Consider the following 22651-nt stretch of genomic DNA (forward strand, 5'->3'; position numbering starts at 1 on the left):
CACATTATTAGATTTTAATTTATTTACCCCAAAATTTTCCTTAACTTTCCTGTATGCTCCGTCTATTTTACCAATGTTCATTTCTCTTTCCACTTCTGAACACTTTTTCTTTAATCCACTCTTCTTTCGCCAGTTTGCACTTCCTGTTTATAGCATTTCTTAATTGCCGATAGTTCCTTTTACTTTCTTCATCACTAGCATTCTTATATTTTCTACGTTCATCCATCAGCCAGTCTGCCAGTTCTCTTTATTCCCCCTAAGTTTGCTTCTGCTGATTTAAGAATTTCCTTTTTAACATTCTCCCATTCTTCTTCTACATTTTCTACCTTATCTTTTTTACTCATACCTCTTGCAATATCCTCCTCAAAAATCTTCTTTACCTCCTCTTCCTCAAGCTTCTCTAAATTCCACCGATTCATCTGACACCTTTTCTTCAGGCTTTTAAACCCCAATCTACATTTCATTATCACCAAATTATGGTCGCTATCAATGTCTGCTCCAGGGTAAGTTTTCAGTCAACGAGTTGATTTCTAAATCTTTGCTTAACCATGATATAATCTATCTGATACCTTGCAGTATCGCCTGGTTTTTTCCAAGTGTATATTCTTCTATTATGATTTTTAAATTGGGTGTTGGCAATTACTAAATTATACTTCGTGCAAAACTCTATAAGTCGGTCCCCTCTTTCATTCCTTTTGCCCAGCCCGTATTCACCCACTATGTTTCCTTCCTTGCCTTTTCCAATGCTTGCATTCCAATCTCCAACTATTATTAAATTTTCATCTCCTTTTATGTGTTTAATTGCATCATCAATCTGTTCGTATACAAACTCTACCTCATCATCATCATGGGCGCTTGTAGGCATATAGACGTTAACAATCGTTGTCGGTTTAGGTTTTGATTTTATCCTTATTACAATGATTCTATCGCTATGCGTTTTGAAATACTCTACTCTCTTCCCTATCTTCTTGTTCATTATGAAACCTACTCCTGCCTGCCCTTTATTTGAAGCTGAGTTAATTATTCTAAAATCATCTGACCAAAAGTCGCCTTCCTCTTCCCACCGAACCTCACTAATTCCTACTACATCCACATTTATCCTATCCATTTCCCTTTTTAAATTTTCTAGCCTACCAACCTTTTTTAAACTTCCAGTCCAAATCTGAATAAGTTTGCCCCCATGCCCAGATAAAAATGACTCAGGACGTAGTTCATGTTGCCATGCTTCCTTGATATCCATTTGGCTATATCACAGATTAGTCAGTGAGTCCAGCATCTTTTACCCGCATCATTCCAATGTCTCTGCCATACTTCAGTGTGTGCTGTCCTGACCAACTAAGCCTCATGGCATCGGTTTGTAGGTGACCTGCCTATTTCCCAGGCTCTTTTCCTCACATTAGCAAGCAAGTCGTTATGATTGGCATCTGACCTGTCAGAACTTCAGTCGCATCCTATGCAGAACAAACCCTGAGACAGGAACGCCTGTGCACCACTGATATTCTCTTGTTATTTATCGCAGTGTCCAGTGCCGCTGCCCAAACTGGAGGACCATACAATTATATTGATGTTGTTATACTGGCCAACAGTGCACTATATTTCTGTCTGGGACTCCCTTTATTGGGCAGTAGCCTAAACACTGCTCTTGACATTCTGTCCACCTTCTCTGAGACTTTCTGCATGTGAACGCCAAAGTTGAGTCTCATGTCTATCCATATGCCAAGGTATTTTATCGCAGGTTTGACCTCAATTCTACAACCTGAGAGCAGTCTGGATATATTTTCCGTTTTCTTTTTAGCTGTGACAATGACCAACTCCGTTATTTCAGGTACTAGATGGAGGCCAGCCTCCTCTTCCAAAGTTGTACCCTGTGGTATGAAGACTGGATTAAATTCTCCCAGCCTCTGAAAGCACCAGCATGGCTAGGTCGACAGCAAATCCTACAGAGTAACACCTTCAGGTTGGGGAACCCTTAATACCCTGTCATATATGAGATTCCACAGGGTGAGTCCCAGCATGGAACCCTCTGCAGAACCCCTCTGGATATCCTACAAGCCTTTATACCATCGTCTGTGTTGTAAAATAACATTCTATCAGAGAGATAGGAGGATATCATCTCTTTCAGGTAGGAGAGAATATCAAGAGCCTGTATCGCTTGCATTATCCTCATCCAGCTTGCAGTATTAAAGGTGTTCTTGACATTTATAATGATGAGGGTGCAATATTTGGCCTTACGACCTGTTTGTTTGAGCTTTTATGAGCTTGGATCATATTATTTCACAGTACACTTAAATAATAAACTTACATACAATACAATCTTAAAACAATAGAGTACATCAGATTGTTAAAGAAGTAACTGGTGTAAGATTTTATTTAAATATAACAGCACTTGGTGTAGCTACATTAAATTCAATTTGTTGGAGTATTAGTGTTTTTTTCTGAAATGTGTTAGTTTGTCTGACTCTGTCTCGATTTTCTCTTTTCAGTTTTGGTACTTGCTGATTATTTCTTTTCTTACTGTGTAATTTTTTGAGGATTAGATTATAGTATATCATTCCTAAATTGCTGTTTAGATCCAGGTTAACTTTTGTTCTTTTACATCAAAATTTTATACTTTTTTAAAAAAGTACATGTTACATTAATGTAGCATTAAGTTTAGATTTAATATGACTGTATTTTACACTTATTAAATTACAACTGATTTGGATGTGTATTCCTAGCTGCCTGTTTAGTAGTGTATGGTAAAAATTAGATTAAAAACATACTGTATAAAATCTAAACTTGCATTTATATGATTAATTTATTATTAATTTGTATTATTAATTATTACTTTTGTTATTATTATCCCACACTTTCACAGCTTTTACTTTTGCCATTGACATTCCTTAAACTCGGAGTAATTTATACCAACAAGATTATTATTATTACTGTTATTATTATTTTACTGTTATTATTTTGATAATATTTTACTTTCAGTTAACTGTGTTGATATACAAAATGTATAGCCAATGAATAAATTTGTAAGCATTTAGTAAAATTCAGAGGGTAAAAAGGAACGTTTGCTCAGAAAATTTTAAAAAGGAATTACTCAGCAAATCAGTTCTATTTTAGTGTGTTATCTGTTTACAAAAAGGTAAGAGATATTATTTGTGAATTATGATTTCTGTTTTGCAATTTTTTAAGTGATTTAAACCAATCAGTAATTTTAGTCATGTATACAATCGGCATATTTTTCTATAGATTTAATAGTAAAAGACCTGGTTATCTGAACTTTAGTTGATCAAAAGCTGGATATCTGAAAGTACTAATGATAAATTCATTTGCCATTTTTAAATATTTAATAATTTGCAGTGAGGAAACACACTTTCCTTTTAAAAATATAGCATATGCTGTTTCATATCTGGAGAAATAAAACAAAATAATTACCCAAAAACATCTATTTAATTATCTAAATGTTATTATCAAATAACATATATGACATTTATGAAATAACATCTATACATTCTGAACAGAAAATATTCTGTACAATATTAATTACTGATGTTTATATCTTCATTTTGGTGATTATAGCACATGTTATATCTTAATGTACATCATCCCACTTCTCCATTATAATAGGATGGTCAATCTGAGTAATCTTTATAATTTTGATATCAAGTTTCCAGTTGTAGTTCAGATTAATCTGTCATTTATGGCATACATCAGTGCGGTACCGTATTTAAACTGGTTTAAATCATTATCATTGAATTAGAACTGAATGTGTGATCTGTTTTATTTCATTTTAGAGGTGTTTACCCTTGTTTAGTTGTTTTTGAGTTTGGATAGACTCATATTTGATGGTATATTTTGTAAATGGAAGGTGCATTGTTGTATGATCAATAAAAAAACTGGAAGCAATAAGGAGGATTAAAAACTATGAGATGTTCCATAATGTTGTCTGAATTTTTGTGTCAAACTTATTGGTTTCAGAAAGATTTAAATGTAAAGAAAAATGTGAATAGCATCGTACGGAATTATCCAACAGCAAAAAAATGAAATCATTTGTACATGAAAAAAATTAATAGCTCCTTTTTTGCGGTCAATGCAGCAAGAATAAAGAGCATCATCCAGCTTTGTAATTCAAGAAAAAGTGAAAAGTCTTACAGAAGTGTTTGTTGATTAATCTATTTACAAACATTAGGGTCAATTAGATAGGTGGAGAATTGGAATCTAGTAGCTGAACATTTATGGGAAGTTGTTAGCTGATGGGAGTGCAGTAAAACTTTACAGAATAAATTTGAAGATTTGGCAATGTATAACACAAATAATCAGCTTTTAATATGATTGAAACTGGATTAAACTTTAGAATTTTTTTCTAAAAAAAAATCTTGCAGCTAAAGGTAAAAATCTCTGCTCCAGACCATAAAATGGGCAAGGGAGAATTAGTGTGTTATCACTGAAATGCTTCAAGATCTTTCTATTTATTACTAATTAGAATCGTAAGTCCAGATCTTCTCAAGCATTAAAAGAATATTGCAGTAATGCACTTCTTGTGCATTATCTTAATAAAAAATGTGTGGTTGACATTAATTTATTTGAACTTGTGTTGAAATTTTTAGCAAGAAAGAATGTAATGCAAGTAAAATATTACCATGCAGTGGCATTGCATTTATTAATAATTCAATTCAATTCAACTTATTCAGGTACTCAAATGTAACTCCTCTATAAATAGAATGAATCAGTTCTGCTGAGGTTTAGATCATGTGTGCAGAACAGGATATAAAAATTACAAAAATTTACAAAACTTACAACATTAAAAAAAATATACATGTATGCATGCACACACATACATGCACGTGTGTGCGCGCACATATGAAATAAAAATTTATTTTCTTATTTCTAATTCTCTAGTACTTTTTTTTCATTATTTACTTAAAATGCATCATTTTAATTTTATTACATTAAAATCCAATTTCTTATTTTATTCTTCAGTAATGTAAATTTGACTGACTGATAGTGCTTTGTATGACAAACACATGCATGATACACATGCTTGTTGTACACATACATGATTTTTTTTCCAATGTTCTGTATAATATTTTGCAAGTTCAGAGATTTGTTTCTACTAGTGCTATTTGATGTCAGAAATTTATTTTTTAGTTTTTCATAGTGAAAGCTTATGCCGATACAATGTAGATTTGTTTTATTGACAGAAGTTCTTTAATAGCATTTCTTCCATTATTTACTTTTTTCAAAATTTTGTTTTGATGTTTAGATAGAGAGTTTAATGCATTATCATACACTGTTCCCCAGCTATTGTGTTCCAAAAATCCAGTTATGTAGCATGGTGGTTATCTGTGTAAAATTGTTCCAGCCCTATTTTGCCACATTAATACAGCTGATGTTTTTTATCATTGCATTTGTCACATTAAAACCGATTGTTGGTTCTGAAATTTTGGTTATCTTTAAGGTGTTTGTTCCAATTACTCCAGGTAGCTTTATTTGTGCTGTGTAACACGATATTTGGTTATTAGTAAACTTAAGCTATTGAAAGAGAGTAAACTACCTTTCCATTGTAACTTTGATGGGTTATTTACTCTTTCAGCAATGGCTGGTAGTAAGAGTGTTGAGGATGTTACTAATTTTCTCTAAAATTAATGTGATAGATAAGATCTATAGTAGTCAAGATTAATATTTATAATAAGATTTCACGTGCAATTCACAAATTGAACTACTGTCACTAATCGCAGATACTTTATGTATTTTTACTTCCATGATAGTATAAAAGAAGTAAACTCTGAAGACAATACATAATTTTCACTTTAAAAAAATGCATTCTCTGCTGTGTAACACATTAGTTTTTTTATTAAAACAAGATCATAAAATTATTTTTTAATAAACACCTAATTAATTGTGCATAAACCTGATTTCCACTATCGTTAAACACCAACTATATAATAATTAATTTCTAAGTATTTTGTTAGGGGTAAAAATAAATTGCATGCAGGATTCAAAATTGTTGCCACTATGGTAATTTATGTTTTTGAGTTTTGTACCATTTCTGTTTTACACTGTTGTTTCATTTAGTCTTCATCTAAATTTTCTGTTGAACATGTCATTATAAGCATAGAAATATCTCTGTATATTTGTAGAATCCAAAATGGTAAAAATGTTTGAAAAAAGCTTGTTTTTTATTTAATTAAGAAGTGTATTATTTTCTTACATACTTAAGAAAATTCAGCGGTAAATTTTATAAACATATCACAGAAACTTCAGAAAAAATTTTTACAAAATGGATACTGGTTTTTTAAAAAGTAGAATAAATAATTGGTTTTTTACTCATTTAATTTAAATTTTAGTTTGAGAAAAAAATCTAGAACAGTGGAAATAAGTTCTAGTAGGTTTAAAAATAAATCTTTGAATGTGTTTGAAATATTAATGGTCACCGTCATTTTCAACGATGAATATTTATTTGAAAATGAAACCTGACAAAAAATATGATGGAAGTGGATTTTTTTTTAAGCAGAATTCTTGTAGACGATGGATATGAAATATTTGATTAGAACATTTAAGTCCATTGGTACATATCTGTCTCTGTGAAACTATTGTTTTTTCTTTCTTTTTTCTTTGTAAACAGTTTGATATTTTAAAGTGCAATATTGCAGCTACTATTTTGACATAAAAATACTATGCAAATAATACTAATAAATTTATTATTTATTTATGCTGAATTTGTGATCAGAAAATTGAAAGGGATGAGTGGTGTAGTTTGCATGAATTTTGTAGATGTTTAGAGTTTAGATGAGTCCTGGTAGTGATGATGTAAAGTTTCTGTAAGAATTTTTGTTTTGGTATCCAAACCAGACAACAAAACTTTTAGAAAATTTCTGTACTGCTCCTTGTCAGATAAGAGAACATACATAAAAAATAATTTTCTGTTATAAGTTTTAACATTGTTAAAATTATTTTTCTTGGGTTTATGAGGATGGTATTATGCAGAGTACGAGTTATGTTTGGAAAGTAAAGTTACAATGTGTCTGTTGCTCCCAAGGAATTTTTTTGTTTTTAAGTTGGCATTCCTGTGTAAAAGGGAGGTCCAAGCAAAGAGAACAAGCCAAGGTGGTAGTTAGTGGCTTGATTGGTTATATCAGAATTATGTCTTAACATGAACCTGTCAATTCCTGATCTTTCCAAGTGTGAAGTGTAAGCTCTTATCCGATGTCTTGCAGTCACTAAAAATGAAAATCCCGCCAACACCCATTGCAAAATCTGTTTCTGTGTATGGTAATGTGATGTCACATGATAAAATAACAAAGTGGTTTAGGGAGTTTAAAAATGGTAAAACAAACATTCACAATAAACAGAGGAGCTGAAGACCGTCAATTGTTACAGACGAGTTTGTTGACAAGCATGAATGGCTGATTCGTGAAGACTACCATTTGACTGTGGACAAACTTCATGAAATGTGTCCAGAGGTTGGTTGAACTATGGTGCTGAATGAAATGGTAACCGACCATTTGAATTTTCAAAAACTGTGTGCGTATTGGGTACTGAAAATGCTAACAGAAGAACTCAAAGCAAATCAAGTTCATTGTGCTCCAGAGTTTCTTGATCGTTATGAGCTCAAGAGTGTAGAATTCCTTGACTCTATTGTGACTTGGGATCAAACTTGGGTGGTTCACTACACACCAGAATTCAAAAGGCAGCATACGCAGTGGTAGCATATTGGTTCCTCACTGGCAAAAAGGTTCAAAATGCAACAGATACTGCAAGACTCTTTGAAAGCTTCGTCGGGCCATTCAAAACAAAAGAAGAGGGCCGCTGACAAAGGGAGTGTCTGTTGCACGATAATGCTTGGCCCCACACCGTGCACAAAATGGTCAATCTCCTCAGCAGTTTTGGTTGGGATATTCTTAATCATCATGCCCACAGTCCCAAGTGCTGTTTTTCTTTTCATTTTTTTGAAAGACCATATACGAGGAAAAATGCTTTTCAATTGATGAAGAGGTGAACACTGTATGAATGTTCAAAGGAGGTGGTAGCAGGGATGTGTGACACAGGAATACGAAAGTTGATATCCTGGCTGAAAATGCTTGGAACTGAATGACGGATACATAGAAAAATAGTTGTATACTTGTGTAATATGTCATGTAAATTTCATTGATAGATATGCATTTTTTGATTTTTATAAAATGTTTCCGAGCCTATCTTGTAGTGTAGAAAAATCCAGATATCACTCATTGTTTTAATTTCATACATTTTCATTGATTAATTTCTTTTTATTACTTATAACTATCTCTGAGATCTTGAGTATTGATGATATTTCAAAAAAAGTTTTTAGAAAATCATCTGATTGATTTTATTTTGTTAGGAATCTTTTAGTTATTTTTAATTAGAGCATGTTGTAAAGTGACAATGTTGTACATTTTTTCAGATTTAAAATAGAACATGTGTACTAGTTTTACAAGTGATCCAAAATCATATCAGATTTGTTCACTATTAGGTCAGTGTTCTACAGATATTGCTATTGTTTATTTAGGACGCTACACTTGTAATGGTGCTTTAGTTGCTTTAAAAAAATATGATATGGAAAAGGTTTCAAGAAAGGAAACACAGTTGATTCAGGTAAAAATACTTATATATATATATATATATATATGTGTGTGTGTGTGTGTGTGTGTGTGTGTGTGTGTGTGTGTGTGCGTGTGTGTGCGCGCGCGCATGCATGTGTGAATTCAAAATAAATATTCTAAACTAATTGTCATTCATCTGAGTAACCTGAACACCTGGCAAAATTCACTTGTGAATTTAGTACTACTAATACTGGGTGTCTGAGAATTATCTGAACAACTTTGATTTTGAGTAAATAATTTATTTATTAACATATAAAAATGGGTTTTATGAATTTAGAAACATTAAGTCTGAAAGTTTTTTCCTGTAATCAAAGACATTCAATGCATGCACCATTAGAAATTAGCAAAATATCAATCCAGTAATCAATTTCATGCCATGTTCATTGTCACATATCTATATCTATCAATTAACAATCTTATACTTAACAGTCCTCTCCTTAAGGTCATCAACTACACGAGTTTTGTGTACATTAACCTTGACGAAACTCCTTAGGAAAATATCACATGGAGTTGTATCTGGTGATCGAGGTGGCCAAGCAATCGGTCCATCTGGCTTTTCAGTCTCTGACACTTTTTATTTCTAAGTCGCTTTAGAAGTTGTTGCCATATGTTTAGGATAGTGAGAGTATGTCATGACTAGATTTCCATTTGCAGGCCAATAAATGTTTGTTTCTTTGGAAAAATATCTCTCCTTTCTTCAAATTTTTAATTTTAAAAATACTTGGTAGACCTCTGTGATTTGCCTTGACTGTACCCACAGCTTTACTTTTGTTTGTCCACAAAAAGTTGAAAAGTTTTGGAGTAGTGTAAAATCTGTCCATGAAAAAGCAATGACCTTTACCAAAAATGATTGTTATATAATTGCTGGAAAACACTTCGGCAGAATTGTCAGTATTACCACTACTTCCGGTATAAATGTCAGCATTTAAAAAATATCCTTTTGCAGATTCACATAAAATAAACAATTTTAGTCCATACTTATTAGGTTTGTTTGTCATTTATATCCTAGAGTTCTACCACAAAAAGGACAAATGCCCTCATCATCAGTGAGTTTAGCTTAAGGCTTGAAACTTAGCTAACAACTTTGCACCAAGAATCAAAAAAATGGTCATACTTTATGTACTAGGTCATGATCATTGTGGTCACAGACTTTCTATTTTGAATTGCCGTTTAAATTTAGCATGTACAAGTTACTGGTAAAGTTGTCACAGCTCATAACTGAACTTGCAAAACTGCTTCCAATAAAGGGATCTACCGACCAGTAACTTTTGATTTCAGGCAACTTCACTAAACACATATGTAGTACAATAGAAAAAAAATGATACATTTCACTTAATTTAACTCCAGACCATTTATTCTACATGGAATTCTTTTTCAGACCTTTTAATTTTGTTAATTCTGTACTGCATACCTGTTAGTTTGTTTTTCACTAAATGAAACATTGCTTGATTAAAAAAAAAAAAACCAGAAAAACAGTCAAAATCCAAACAGTCATGTAGTGGAGCTACAACACCAGTAGTTTGTTCAAAAATAGGTCAGTCAGGAGGCATATCAGTCTCAGACCAATCATTTTTTTCAGTTGAACCAGGGACTGACCGATCAACATTTTGCTCATCATTTGAGAAACGAAAAAAAAAAACTTGTGTAACTTTTGTATAAAAAAAAATAATAAATTGTAATTTAAATAACAAATTATAGATGCAAATATAAGTAATGAGAATTATCAAAAATTATAGTTTATAATGTGAGTAATGATAAGGTTTACTAATAGATCTTATTTTGAAGTTGTATGTATATAATTTAGATATGTGGAAATAAGTTATCAAAAACGTAACAGATGTGATTTGTAATAAAATGTACACCTTAAAATTTAAAAACCACAATAAAAACTCAATGAATAACTGAACTGTCTGAAGTACCAGCAGTAACATCATAATCCAGGTCGTTGTCACTTTTGTCAATTTCTGATCCACTATTTAACTGTGGGAATATGTCCAGAAATTCTGACATTTGCCCACCACTCATACTAGGCTGATCCGACATTTCAAGTAAATACAAATAAAAAAAACTAAAACTGTATAAAATGATTTGTAAGTAAAATAAACACAATCATGGATGCTAAAACCAAAATGCACAACTGCAACACACAGTGGCCAAGACAGACTTGCAAACAAACTAATGACCACATGGGGAATAAAATCATTCGACTGCAGCACACTCTGTGTAATGCTAAAAGCCTTTTATAACCTCTGTGTAGCCTGCCACCATAACAGAAATGAGTAAACCCATTTCAACTGAAGGGAAATGTGTTGTGCCTGTTTCTAATACAGGTGCCAGGCAGAAGCGCCCTCTGTCAGTACCTGTAAAAGGTATGGGTGTTGACAAACTTGACCATAAAAAGAACCCGTATGTTGTACGGGAATTGGCCCAACCAACCAAATTAAGGACTGAGTATGCAGTACGAGTATTGGGTCAAAAGTGTTAATAACTAAAATAGTATTTATGAAGAAATACAAAATAACCCTTTGTACTTTGTTCAATAAAAACTTTGATATTTGTAGAATAAAAGTAAAAATACAAATAGAAACTGTTTTTTCAAAAAAAGTAAAAAGTACACTTTTGGACTTAATGGAAAGTGTAAAATTAGCTTAAAAATAGTCAAAACTACTGGCCATTCAACTCACCAAAATTTAGTGCATGGTAATTATATGGAGTTAGATTAGATAACAATTTATCTTAAAAAAAGATAGATGTAGGACCATTAAACTGATCCTCTTATATTTTGTTAATGATATCCCTCCCATATTTTGTTTAAACAAAATTTAACAGAGGGTAAAATCATTTAATATTCTTGTAACAGAAATTTCACTAATAGATTTGTAATAAATTCTACAAAATTATTAGATGTTGATCCCCTATTATTCAACAATAAAGTTTCTGCATCCTTATTGATAAAGTAAGTTTCTAATTAATTACGATTGTTTTTAAAAATTTCCTTTTCTAATAGTTCAGTTTTATGATCAGTTTGCTGATGGCCATTGTTTTCTATTTTTCTTTTCATCCGGACTACACTTATACTTTTTTTAAAAGAATGATGCAAAGAATAACATGAGAACTATCAAGGATGATGTTTCTACCCGAGTTTTCAGTGCAAGATGTAAGATATAGAACTACGTCAGTTGGATTGTTAACGACTTGAAACATTCTGTCTGGCTCCACTAGCTGGCAAAAAAATTGTGTATTTGTAGTGTAGTAGTACATTTGTGCATCAGCTAAAAAAAATTTTAATACCTTATTTTCCTGGCTCAATATATATTATAATTGAAGCTACACCTTCCACAAAACTTTTCTAATTTTCTGTCTAAAGTTAAGCATTCACCTACATTATTTGGCAAATACATCATATATTTAGCAGTTGGCAACAAAATTTTCAAAAGCATTTCTAACTGGTGATGATTTATCAAATTGTTTCTTTTTCTAATTTAATTGAAGTACCATCATGTTCATTAAAAAAAAAAAAAAATTAAAAAACTCAATCTTTGGCCTAAGGTGAGTGAGAAAGAGTTGCTTCTCTTGACCCTGTTAGATCAGAAAAGATTTGTCCTCAAGACCTAGCTGTTGTGAACAAAGGTTAATGGCAGAAAACAGTGGGACAGGTAATTCTCATCTCATTGTATAGTTTGTGCCTAAAGCTATTGTTGCTTAGTAGATTTTTTGATAAATTACTTAGGTGAGTTAGTTCTTATGTTATTATTCTAAGTGCTAACATTGGGTTATAAGGGGGAACTTCCTTTTCCAGGAATTTAACAACCCTTCCCTTCCTAAATAAATCCTTCTTTTCTACACAAATCTCAAACCCTTCGATCTTTTACCCCCCCAAATCCGAATCCGGATTTGGGGACATACATTTCACTTCCTTCCATCAAATATAGCGTGTGGGGTATCAAATCATGCTTTTTTGGCGGTTTGATCAATTTTGGAGATTAGAGGGTGATTGACCTACGGTCAAAAGAAGCCGTAGTTAGCAGCAGCAGGTGTTGCAGTATGCTTATAGTTCGCAGGACTCCACCATCAGTGAGTTTACTGATGTTGTGGGGACCTGTGAAGGAACAAAAGGAATACCGGAAGTGGAGCCGCTCCACTAAGTCCGTCCCTGGTGGGAAGGAGATGAGGACGAAGGGGATGCTGCAGGTGGAGTTGATGAAATACGTTAAAGAGTTTATAAGTGTGAGTGGCACACTGGCTTGACACGCTTAGAAGAGCCACACTGCGCAGGAGCTGAAGGAGTTCGTGGCATTTTGTGCCTTTGTCGAATCAAACCATTTTGAAATAGACACGACAAAGTATGAGGTTGCTTGTCAAACTAGCAGGGAGATCGAAGGTCATGAACTCCTGAGACAACTGGTGGAAGGGGTCTGGATTGAGGACATTGATGCCCTTGTATTGGCTCGGTGGCATAAAGACTGGTTTCAGAAGACGGTAGAACTGAAAGATTCGGTGATTCTGGAATAGGAAAAGGATTTTGCTGTAGTATTTGACCTTGCAAAGATGAGGAGCAGATTCTCAGAGGCGATCTTCAGGGCAGCCCTGAGGATGAAGGATTTTGCACTGCAGGAGCATTTGCAGGTGGGTCAGCTCCTGGGGTGCACAGAGTCTGCCACGATCCTTCGGGGTTACAATTTGAAGGATTTTGTGAGGAAGGTCTTCACTATTATGATAGATTTATTAGCATGGGAAGCAAACATTCCCCACATATGGTAGGGAGTTGCAGAGGTGTTTCTGCAGGCAAAACAAGATGTTGTGTTTGAGGTCGAGGAGGGTGACGTGGCTTGTGTGACGAGGAAGGTGATTTAATACACGGGTTGCAGAACAAATAGGACAGCGGGTATTTATGTGGACAGGAAGGAAAAAAGCAGGAGTAGGAGGGACAGGTCTGCCAGTAGGACTGCTGCTGATAGGGCAAAAACCCTTGTGAAAGCAGCAGACAAACAAGGTAAACAATTGTTTACAGACCTTCTTAAAGAGGTAAAAGGAGAAATCAGAAATCAGGGATGCAGATCCAGAGACTCTTAAGGGTTAAAGGCAAGGCGGAGGGCCCTCAGAGACTTCTTAAGAAACTACAGGAGGAGGTTCGGGGTGTGCAGACATAGAGCAGACCATAAGATTGAGACTGGGCCAGTCTCAATCTCAGTCTACATGCCTGAGTGGGCCACTCAGGCATGTAGGTGGCTTCTATGCTCATTAGTGGTAGCGAAGTGGAGAAGCTTTTGCAGAGGCATGTCTGTATGTCAGGATTGTGTCCTGTAGAGTGATGTTCAACATGGAGTAGGAAAGGTGCTTCTGATGTTGGGACCTTGGTAACAAGGCCCCCAGGTTCTAGGGTCCTGACAGGTCGAGAAACTGCTTTAACTGTGGCAAAGAGGGCCACTTTAAGGCAGCCTGCCTTAAAGTGGCCACTTTAAGGCAGGATGCAGGGAACCGGTGATCTGCAGCAAGTGTGGCACAGAGGGCCACAGGTATACCAACTCTCTGTATAAACAATGAAGGTTCTCCAGCTAAATATGAAAAGGTCTCATCAGGCCAGTGACCTTCTGTGGGCCATTGCCAGAGATCATGGAGGTGACATTGCAATGCAGGAAGGCAGAAAGGGTGTCCTCGGTGGTTGTTAGATTAATGATTAGCATTGGGTACCCCCGAGCTACAAAGAGGAAAATGATTGTCTCCACAGTACTTTCCACTATTTTATATGCGGCTCCTGTATGTGTCAAAGCCCTAAGGATTCAGAGAAACAGGGTTGGATGTTTAGTACTACAGACTAGTGCTTAGAGTAGTCCAGGCATACTGCGTGGTCTCGTTTGGGGCTGTGTTGGTATGCCTCCAATTGATTTGATGGCCAAGGAATGCATCGAGAGATACCGAGGCAAGGACCAGGATGCACTGATTAGGCAGTGGCAAGAGAGGTGGGATACGGTCTCCACAGACAGATGGACACACAGGTTGATCTCATGTATCAAGACCTGACTCGACTGAGGACATGGGAAGGTTGATTTTTGGATGGCCCACTGGCTTTCGGGTCGTGGGTCTTTCAATGTCTACCTCCACTCCAGGAGGAGAAGGGAGCTACCTCGCTGTCAATATTGTGAGGAAACAAATGATTTCGAGCACACCTTTTTAAGGTTCCCCAGATGGGAATCCAAAAGACCATTTGACTAGGTGGGCACTCCTGAAGAAGTAATGGGATCATGAATGGGGTTCAAGAGAGGGCTGGGAGCTATGTGTAAGCTTGTTCCAGGAAGTCCTCTTTAAAAAGATGGTAGAAGTGAGATGATTGGTTGGTGTACAGTTCAAGGGGGGATGGTGGAAGGTCAGCTCTTGGGGGTGAACAGCAGGGGTCCAACAGGATCGTTGCTGCTGGGTGCCCTTGGGAGAAGCTGGAAGCTGCCTATCGAGCATGATACCGGGTGTACCCAAGGTCACAGGTGGTGATGATGCGAAACCCAACAGTGGTTCCATCACCATTTTGTGAGTGGGGGAGGGTTTTTAGTGGGTCCCCACCTTCAGCGGGAAACTTCATACACCCTGCAGTTTGGGCTGCTGGGCATCTGGTTGCAGATTTTTCCTCCTCCAAAGCAGAAAGAATAAGTCTCATCTGTGATAGTTTGAAAACCACATTATTCAACATTTTTTTAATTGTAGAAAGGCTAATAAAATGAATGCTTATGGAGAGTAATAAAGACACATTTTGTAATCTTTTCTGAAGTTAGATTACACTTTAAAAAAGAACAATATAAATATTGGAATATTTTTTTTTTATAATGTAATTTAGGGAGATTGGAGGGTTATGGAGTTTGAATTTGTAACCTCCTTACACTCAGTGTAAGTATAATTCTGGGCCAGAAAAGTCAGGTTCCATTGGTTGTGTAACTAGGATAATTTAATCTATAATAATCTAGGATAATAATCTATTTTCTCACAATGAGACTTAATTGTTTGCCTATACAATATTCAATATGTATTGTATAACCATAAAAGTATACTACTAAAGGAGGTAAAATTAAGGAGGATATATGGAGGGACATTATTATTAGCTATTGTGAAGAAGCAAATCTTAAAACAGTGCAGGATGTTTTTGTATGAGTGCAGCAGTTCTTGAGATTACCATGGACAAACAAATGAATTTCATTTAATATACTGGCATAGATTAGTTTGCATTGCTTTTTTTGTTGATTTTACTTTCAAATTATTTTATTTAAGAATGATTGACTGTTACTGATGTGTATTCATCACTAGTTGGTTTTGTACATCTTTACACAGCCACACACGCATCATAAAAATGTTCAAAATTTGTATATATATGTATATTTTTTTCTTTAAAGTCAATTTTAAGATTCATGTTACTCTGTACTATTATACAGATTTAAATAAATAACCTGATCCACCAAGTACAGAATAAAATTAAATTAGGTAGGATGACACTTACCTTATATCATTATATATACACAAGAGTAATTTCATGATTTTCCTCGCATCTTCAGTTGATCCAATCCTTTAATTGTTCACATAAAATTACATATTATAAATACACAACATTAACAGTATAAAATTTTGATAAATACAATTAAAAAAAAATTGTTAAAACTTTGGATATAAACTTTAAAATCAATTCAAATCAAAATGGAATCAAAATTAAAAGCTAAAATTAAAGTTAAAAATTCCATATATAAAAATATGTAGTCAAATAATAGAAATATTAATTAAAGTTAAAATGATAAAAATGTTAAAAAAGAATGAATGTGTGGGTGTGGTTTGGTCAGCCAATATTATATTACTGTGTAGGATTTTAAATCGATTAAACTAAGAATTAACAATATTTGATTAAGTGCTGCTATCTATTGAAGCCTTTATAATCTTGTCATCCTCATCCTCATACATACTAGATCTTTCAAAACCTAATTTTCTGAACATTTCAGATATTATAAAAATGGAAAATTGAGTTTTTCTAATGTTTCTGACCATCTTATTGATAGTAAACATTCAATATCTGATATTTACACTAATTTGGAAATATTAGAAGTTAAAAAATGTAATATCAATAATAATAATAGGCGTTTAGACATTCTAGAGAGATTTTATATATACAAATATAAAAATTGATTCAGCTTGATCAATCAATCAACAGAGTATGAGGATGACATGGTTATAAAGGCTGCAATAGATAGCAGCACTTTATCAAATATTGTTAATTCTTAGTTTAATCGATTTAAAATCCTACACAGTAATATAATATTGGCTGGCCAAACCATACTCACATATTTATTCTTTTTTAACATATTTATCATTTTAACTTTTAATTAATGTTTCTATTATTTGACGACATATTTTTATATACGGAATTTTAAACTTTTAATTTTGATTTTAAATCTTAAATTAAAAGAGAAAAAAATGTTTAATTATAATTCCATTTTGATTTGAATTGATTTTAAAGTTTATATCCAAAGTTTTAACAAATTTTTTTTTTATTGTATTTATCAAGATTTTATTTTGTTAATGTTGTGTATTTATAATATGTAATTTTACGTGAACAATTAAAAAACTAGATTAACTGAAGATAACCCACCGGATTGGTCTACTGGTGAATGCGTCTTCGCAAATCAGCTAATTTTGAAGTCCAGAGTTCCAGTGTTCAAGTCTTAGTAAAGCCAGTTATTTTTATACGGACTTGAATACTAGATCATGGATACCGGTGTTCTTTGGTTGTTGGGTTTCAATTAACTACACATTTCAGGAATGGTCGAACTGAGACTGTACAAGACTACACTTCATTTACACGCATTCATCCTGTAAAGTAATATCTGAATGGTAATTCCCAGAGGCTAAACAGGAAAAAGGAAGGATCAACTGAAGATGCGAGAAAATCAGGAAAGTACTCTTGTATATATATATTTTTTTAAATTATAAAATATTATTATTATATATCTTACAGTTTAGTTTAATTTATTTGCTTTCAGTTGAGAGTTCCTTATTCTTTGTAACGCATTAATTTTTAAGAATTGTTAAATAATAAGTATTATTTACTGTTTAAGTAATCATAGGTACTGTTTTTTTATAATTTAAATTGATTTATGTAGTTTAGACATAGCATATTAATTTAATAATAATTATGTTTTATTATTTTTAGGATGAAATAATTCTAATGCGGCAGTTGTTTCATCCAAACGTGTTGCCTTGCTTAGCTGCATTTGTCTCTGGCCATGATGTTGTGACTGTCTCTCCATTAATGGGATATGGTTCGTGTCATGATCTCATTATGCGCCATTTCAGTACAGGTCTTCCGGAATTACTAATTGCAATTATCCTTCGGGATGTCCTGCAAGCACTGAATTATGTGCATCAAAAAGGAATAATCCATAGGTGTTGATTTTTTATTATATTTATATTGCTTATTTGTTTTGTTTAATATAACCTCAGTGTTTATGAACTGAAGGCATATTGTAAAATAGTGAATTGGCATAAATTAAAGTAGTTCAACAACTGAAAGTTTGTGCTCTTTCAGCCTAAGGTTAGATAGAAAAGCTGTTAGTGTATTTTATCATCCATTGTTTTTTTAGCCATACAGGTACATTAAGTGGTATAGTTCTAGTTGTATTACTGTCTGAGGTTGATTCTTCAAAAGTGTGTACTGTTTAGTTACTATTCAGTCAAAGTATGTTATTCTATCTCAAATTAAGTAGCAAGCTTATAATTTTAATGTATAAAATAATAGTAATGACAGCTAGTATTTAAATCAGAACATTATAATATTATAGAATTTTAACATATGTTTAAGTAACTGATTTGTGAAGGAAACCTCTGAAAATATATCATTTATTACACAATTTTATGCTCCACAACATCAAGAATAAAATATATTTTTGTTTATTGTTGGAGAAGTAGTTCTTGGGCATGAACAGTCCCTTAAATGATGAAAAGTCATCATTTTATGTGGAATTGATTAATCTCTACTCTGCTGGCACAGGATGAGAATCTGTGCAAATAAGAATCCTGGGACCATTATGTCAGTCAAACTGTTTGCATGCTTTTTGTTGTATCAGTGATCACAATTACATAATCTGTTTATGAAATGAAGGTCACTTATCATTACCAGAAGCTCTTTCCATTCCTTTGCTGCCTTTTTGTGGAAATACTGTTAGCGTATGAATGAAACTCATTTGAGAGGACTAAGTTTATTGAGACAGGATTTTAGGAATTAAAATTGTAGAGTAGGCTGTAAGAGTCACAGTACTACAGTCTTTAATCCCTTTCTTCAGTCTTAATTTTAATCTAAAATTTCAGATTTTTAGTGAAGATTTTACCGTGTTCATTTATACTTATTAATGAGGTATGAACATTTTTCAAATTGTATGCATTACTGAATTATTAAAAAACACATTCACACACAGATTTTTTTTCTCTTGTCATCCCAAGTTATAATTAATCATCATCATTTACTATGTAATCAATGGTGTAAATAATAATTCTATAAATCCTTCAGGTCACTATTTATTTTTATTTTACCTTTTTAGGGCTGTTCGAGCAAGTCACATATTAGTTAGTGCTGATGGGCGTGCAAGATTATCGGGGTTAAGGTATGCTTGTCGGCTAATGAACAATGGCAAAGTTGTAAAGCAAGTGCATTCATTTCCATGTACGACTTTGCCAAATCTGAATTGGTTGAGTCCAGAGCTGTTGGCTCAGGTAATTTGTGCACTACATTTCACTGCATTTTGTGTAATATTGTTAAAATAATTTTTTATCCTAGAATTTAATTTTTTTTATCATAGAAGCATCACTTCACTTTAAATTTCAGGAAATTAGCTCATCCTGATCTCAAGACTTGTTCAGTGTCACACTTAATTATAAAACTAGGGTTTGTGGTTTACTTAAAATTATGTTAATGTCATTGGTAATTCGGTCTTATTGTATTTAAGTTTGTTGGTATAGCATGTGGATGTGAATGTAGATTGTGGGAAATTATATACCGCATTTCGGTTCTTCTTATCCAGTCTCCTAGATTATAGATTAAAATTTCACTATATCTTTACAGTTATACTTGAATCTTTTATTCTACTTCACTTTAGCCACTTTTTCCTGGATGTATTTCTCAGCTTCTTTCTACTCCTGATTCAATGATGTCAGTGCCATCTTCTTCTAACATCTGCCTTTCTTCTAATATATTCTTTACTAGCCAAACCAAACTGAATTCGATTATGTGCTTTACTACTATTCTTCAAATAATTTCCCCTTTCTTTCCTAATATGCTCCTGAAGAATTTAATTTTCATAATCTGTAGCTTGATGTTAGGTTATCTAACCGGTTAACTGCTTTCTTTTTCTGTTTAGTTTCTGGAATCACTGTAAGGTATTACTTCAGAGGATGACTGAGGATGATTTGTATGAATGTAAGTGAAGTGTAGTCTTGTACGAGGTGTGGCTATTAAATAATGAGACTAATGCTGCTACAGAAGAACTGCACATGTGCCAAATTCTTACAACTGACAACTGTGTAGTGTGAAGCCTTCTGTTTCGATTGTTGCCACTCCAGTTTCTGTAGTCTGGCCGTGGCCTTCGTTTGGATAACATCTGTTTTTTGTTTTGCTAAAAAAATGATAAGCGTTTTATTAGAGGAAAAATTGTCATGAAATTTCATATGAAACTTGGAAAAACCACTACTGAAACTTATTATTTATTAAAAATAGTATATGGCAATGAATGTTTGTCATCTTTGTGGGTTTTTGAGTGGTTTAAGCGTTTCCAAGGTGGCCGAAAAAACGTTTGAAGGTTATGTTTGCCCATGTCGCCCTTCCATGTCAAATTGATTAAATACGAGGGTTATTTTTTTTTCAAGGTCCGATCAGTCGCGAAATAAAAACCCGTGCAAAAATCGGATAAACCTTTGCGCATATGTGTTGTGCAGTGTCTCTAGTATGGCCTTCACTCATGCCGCGTCACTTCGTTTAGTTCTGAACACACAGCTAGCATGTAAACATGTCTACAACAATAGCATTTCCCGCCAAGTGTGAAGTGTGTGTGGTAATTCAATTTCTTCAGGCTGAGGGGTGTAATGCAGCTGAAATCCATCGACGAATAAGTAACGTGTACAGTGAAACTTCAATGAGTGACAGCAAAGTGCGACATTGGTGCAGTTACTTTAAAGCAGGATGTGCAGATGTTCATGATGCAGACGGTCAGGGAAGGAAGTGAGTGTCAACCGATATCTTGTTGAGCGAGTGGATGAGGCAATTCGAGAAAATCGTCGGTTCACAATTTCTGTATTGAATGATTCGTTTCCTGAAATTTTAAGGTCAGCTCTCTACACTATTGTGAGTGAGAGACTTCAGTACCGTAAACTGTATGCGAGATGGGTTCCCAAGATGCTGTCCGACCATCACAAAACAATGAGAATGGACGCCTCCCTAACGTTTCTCCAGCGCTACCACAATGAAGGAGAAGATTTTTTGAACAAAATTGTCACAGGGGACGAGACATGGGTCCATTTTGAAACTGAAGTAACAAAAGAACAATCCAAACAGTGGATGCATTCTCATTCTCCCAATAAACCAAAGAAGTTCAAGCGAACCTTCTCCAACAGAAAAGTGTATGGCTACTGTGTTCTGGGACCGGAATGGAGTTCTCTTGGTGGAATTCATGGAACGTGGCATGAACATCACTGCAGCCTCATACTACATGACTTTTCAACGTCTACGAAGGGCAATTCAGAATAAGCAGAGAATATTGTTGTCATCAGGCATTGTCTTTCTCCATGACAATGCTTGGCCGCACACTGCAGCTGTAACAAAGAAGCTCCTGCAGCGTTTTTGTTGGGAAGTGTTTGATCACCCACCATACAGCCCGGACTTGGCTCCATCCGATTTTCACCTCTTTGCTCACATGAAACGCTGGCTAGGAGGACAACATTTTAGCACAGACATCGAGCTGTAGACCAGCGTAGAAACATGGCTGAAAACACAGGCAGCTCTGTTCTATGACAAGGGTATTGGAAAGTTGGTACAATGCTGCGACAAATGTCTAAATCGGTGTGGTGACTATGTAGAGAAATAGCATAACTATGTAAGTACTTGTTACAAATAAAAAATTTTTTATTTTCACTGTGGTTTTAATTTCGTGACCGATTGGACCTTGAAAAAATAACCCTCGTATATTGAAAAAATTGGTAATCTGATCCGATCTAACCATTAGTTAACTATTTATGCAATTTCTGAATTTGTAGGAATTGACAAAGATGCGTAAGGAAACTTTTACATAACAATTTTAACTTGCAAAAAGTGTGTGCGAAAGTGATATCTAAAATTCTCAAAAACAAGCTCATGAAAATGTTTGATCTGACACTTTGAATGGCATTGAAAATGACCCAAACTTCTTGGAAAGAGTGATAACATGTGTTGAATCTTGGTTTTTCACTTATAATCCAGAAATTAAGCATCAATCCATGCATTGGAAGGCCCCCAACTTCACCGAGAGCTAAAAAAGCTCGAATGAGCAAATCAAAATTCAAACCAATGATGATTGTTCAACTCCATGAAAAAAATAAGAAAAAGCGACCTGAATTGTGGAAGAACAAGTCATGGGTTCTTCATCAGGACAATGCCCTGGCTCACACTGATTTGTCTATCAAGACATATCTAGCCAAGTATAATATTCCAGTGTTAGACCATTCACCTGACCTGGCACCATGTGACTTTTGTTTGTTCCCGAAGGTCAAATCTGCATTAAAAGGAATAAGATTTCAGACCGTTGAAGCTGTGAAAGAAAAAGCGGCACGTGTCATGAAAGAACTCACAGAAGAAGACTTCCAGCATTGTTTCGAACAATGGGAAATTCGCATGGAGCATTGTAAGGATAGAGGAGGGTTGTGTATTGAAGGGGATAATAATTAATTTTTTATAATTTTAAAATAAAATATTTTACAGCATTAGTCTTGTTATTTAATAGCCACACCTTTTATAGTCTCAGATTGACCATTCCTCAGATGTGGTTAATTGAAAC

The 22651-nt window shown here is 34.2% G+C and overlaps 1 protein-coding gene across 7 annotated transcripts in view; it reads left to right on the forward strand.

The window, feature by feature from the left end:
• The window catches only part of LOC142323480 (STE20-related kinase adapter protein alpha-like), a 48203-nt gene that overhangs the window by 6087 nt on the left and 19465 nt on the right, over positions 1 to 22651 (forward strand). For 2 of the 7 annotated variants that reach the window (XM_075363184.1, XM_075363183.1), the window contains exons 3-6: positions 2974 to 3130; positions 8411 to 8601; positions 17788 to 18020; positions 19172 to 19343. In XM_075363184.1, coding sequence (XP_075219299.1) covers positions 8425 to 8601; positions 17788 to 18020; positions 19172 to 19343 — 582 coding nt within the window. In that variant the 5' untranslated portion in view covers positions 2974 to 3130; positions 8411 to 8424. The remainder of the gene's footprint in view (positions 1 to 2973; positions 3131 to 8410; positions 8602 to 17787; positions 18021 to 19171; positions 19344 to 22651) is intronic. The other 5 variants (XM_075363188.1, XM_075363187.1, XM_075363189.1 and 2 more) reach the window with 4 other exon arrangements.

Source organism: Lycorma delicatula, chromosome 4 (assembly GCF_047948215.1).
Source record: "Lycorma delicatula isolate Av1 chromosome 4, ASM4794821v1, whole genome shotgun sequence".
In the NCBI taxonomy this organism is placed as follows: domain Eukaryota; kingdom Metazoa; phylum Arthropoda; class Insecta; order Hemiptera; family Fulgoridae; genus Lycorma; species Lycorma delicatula.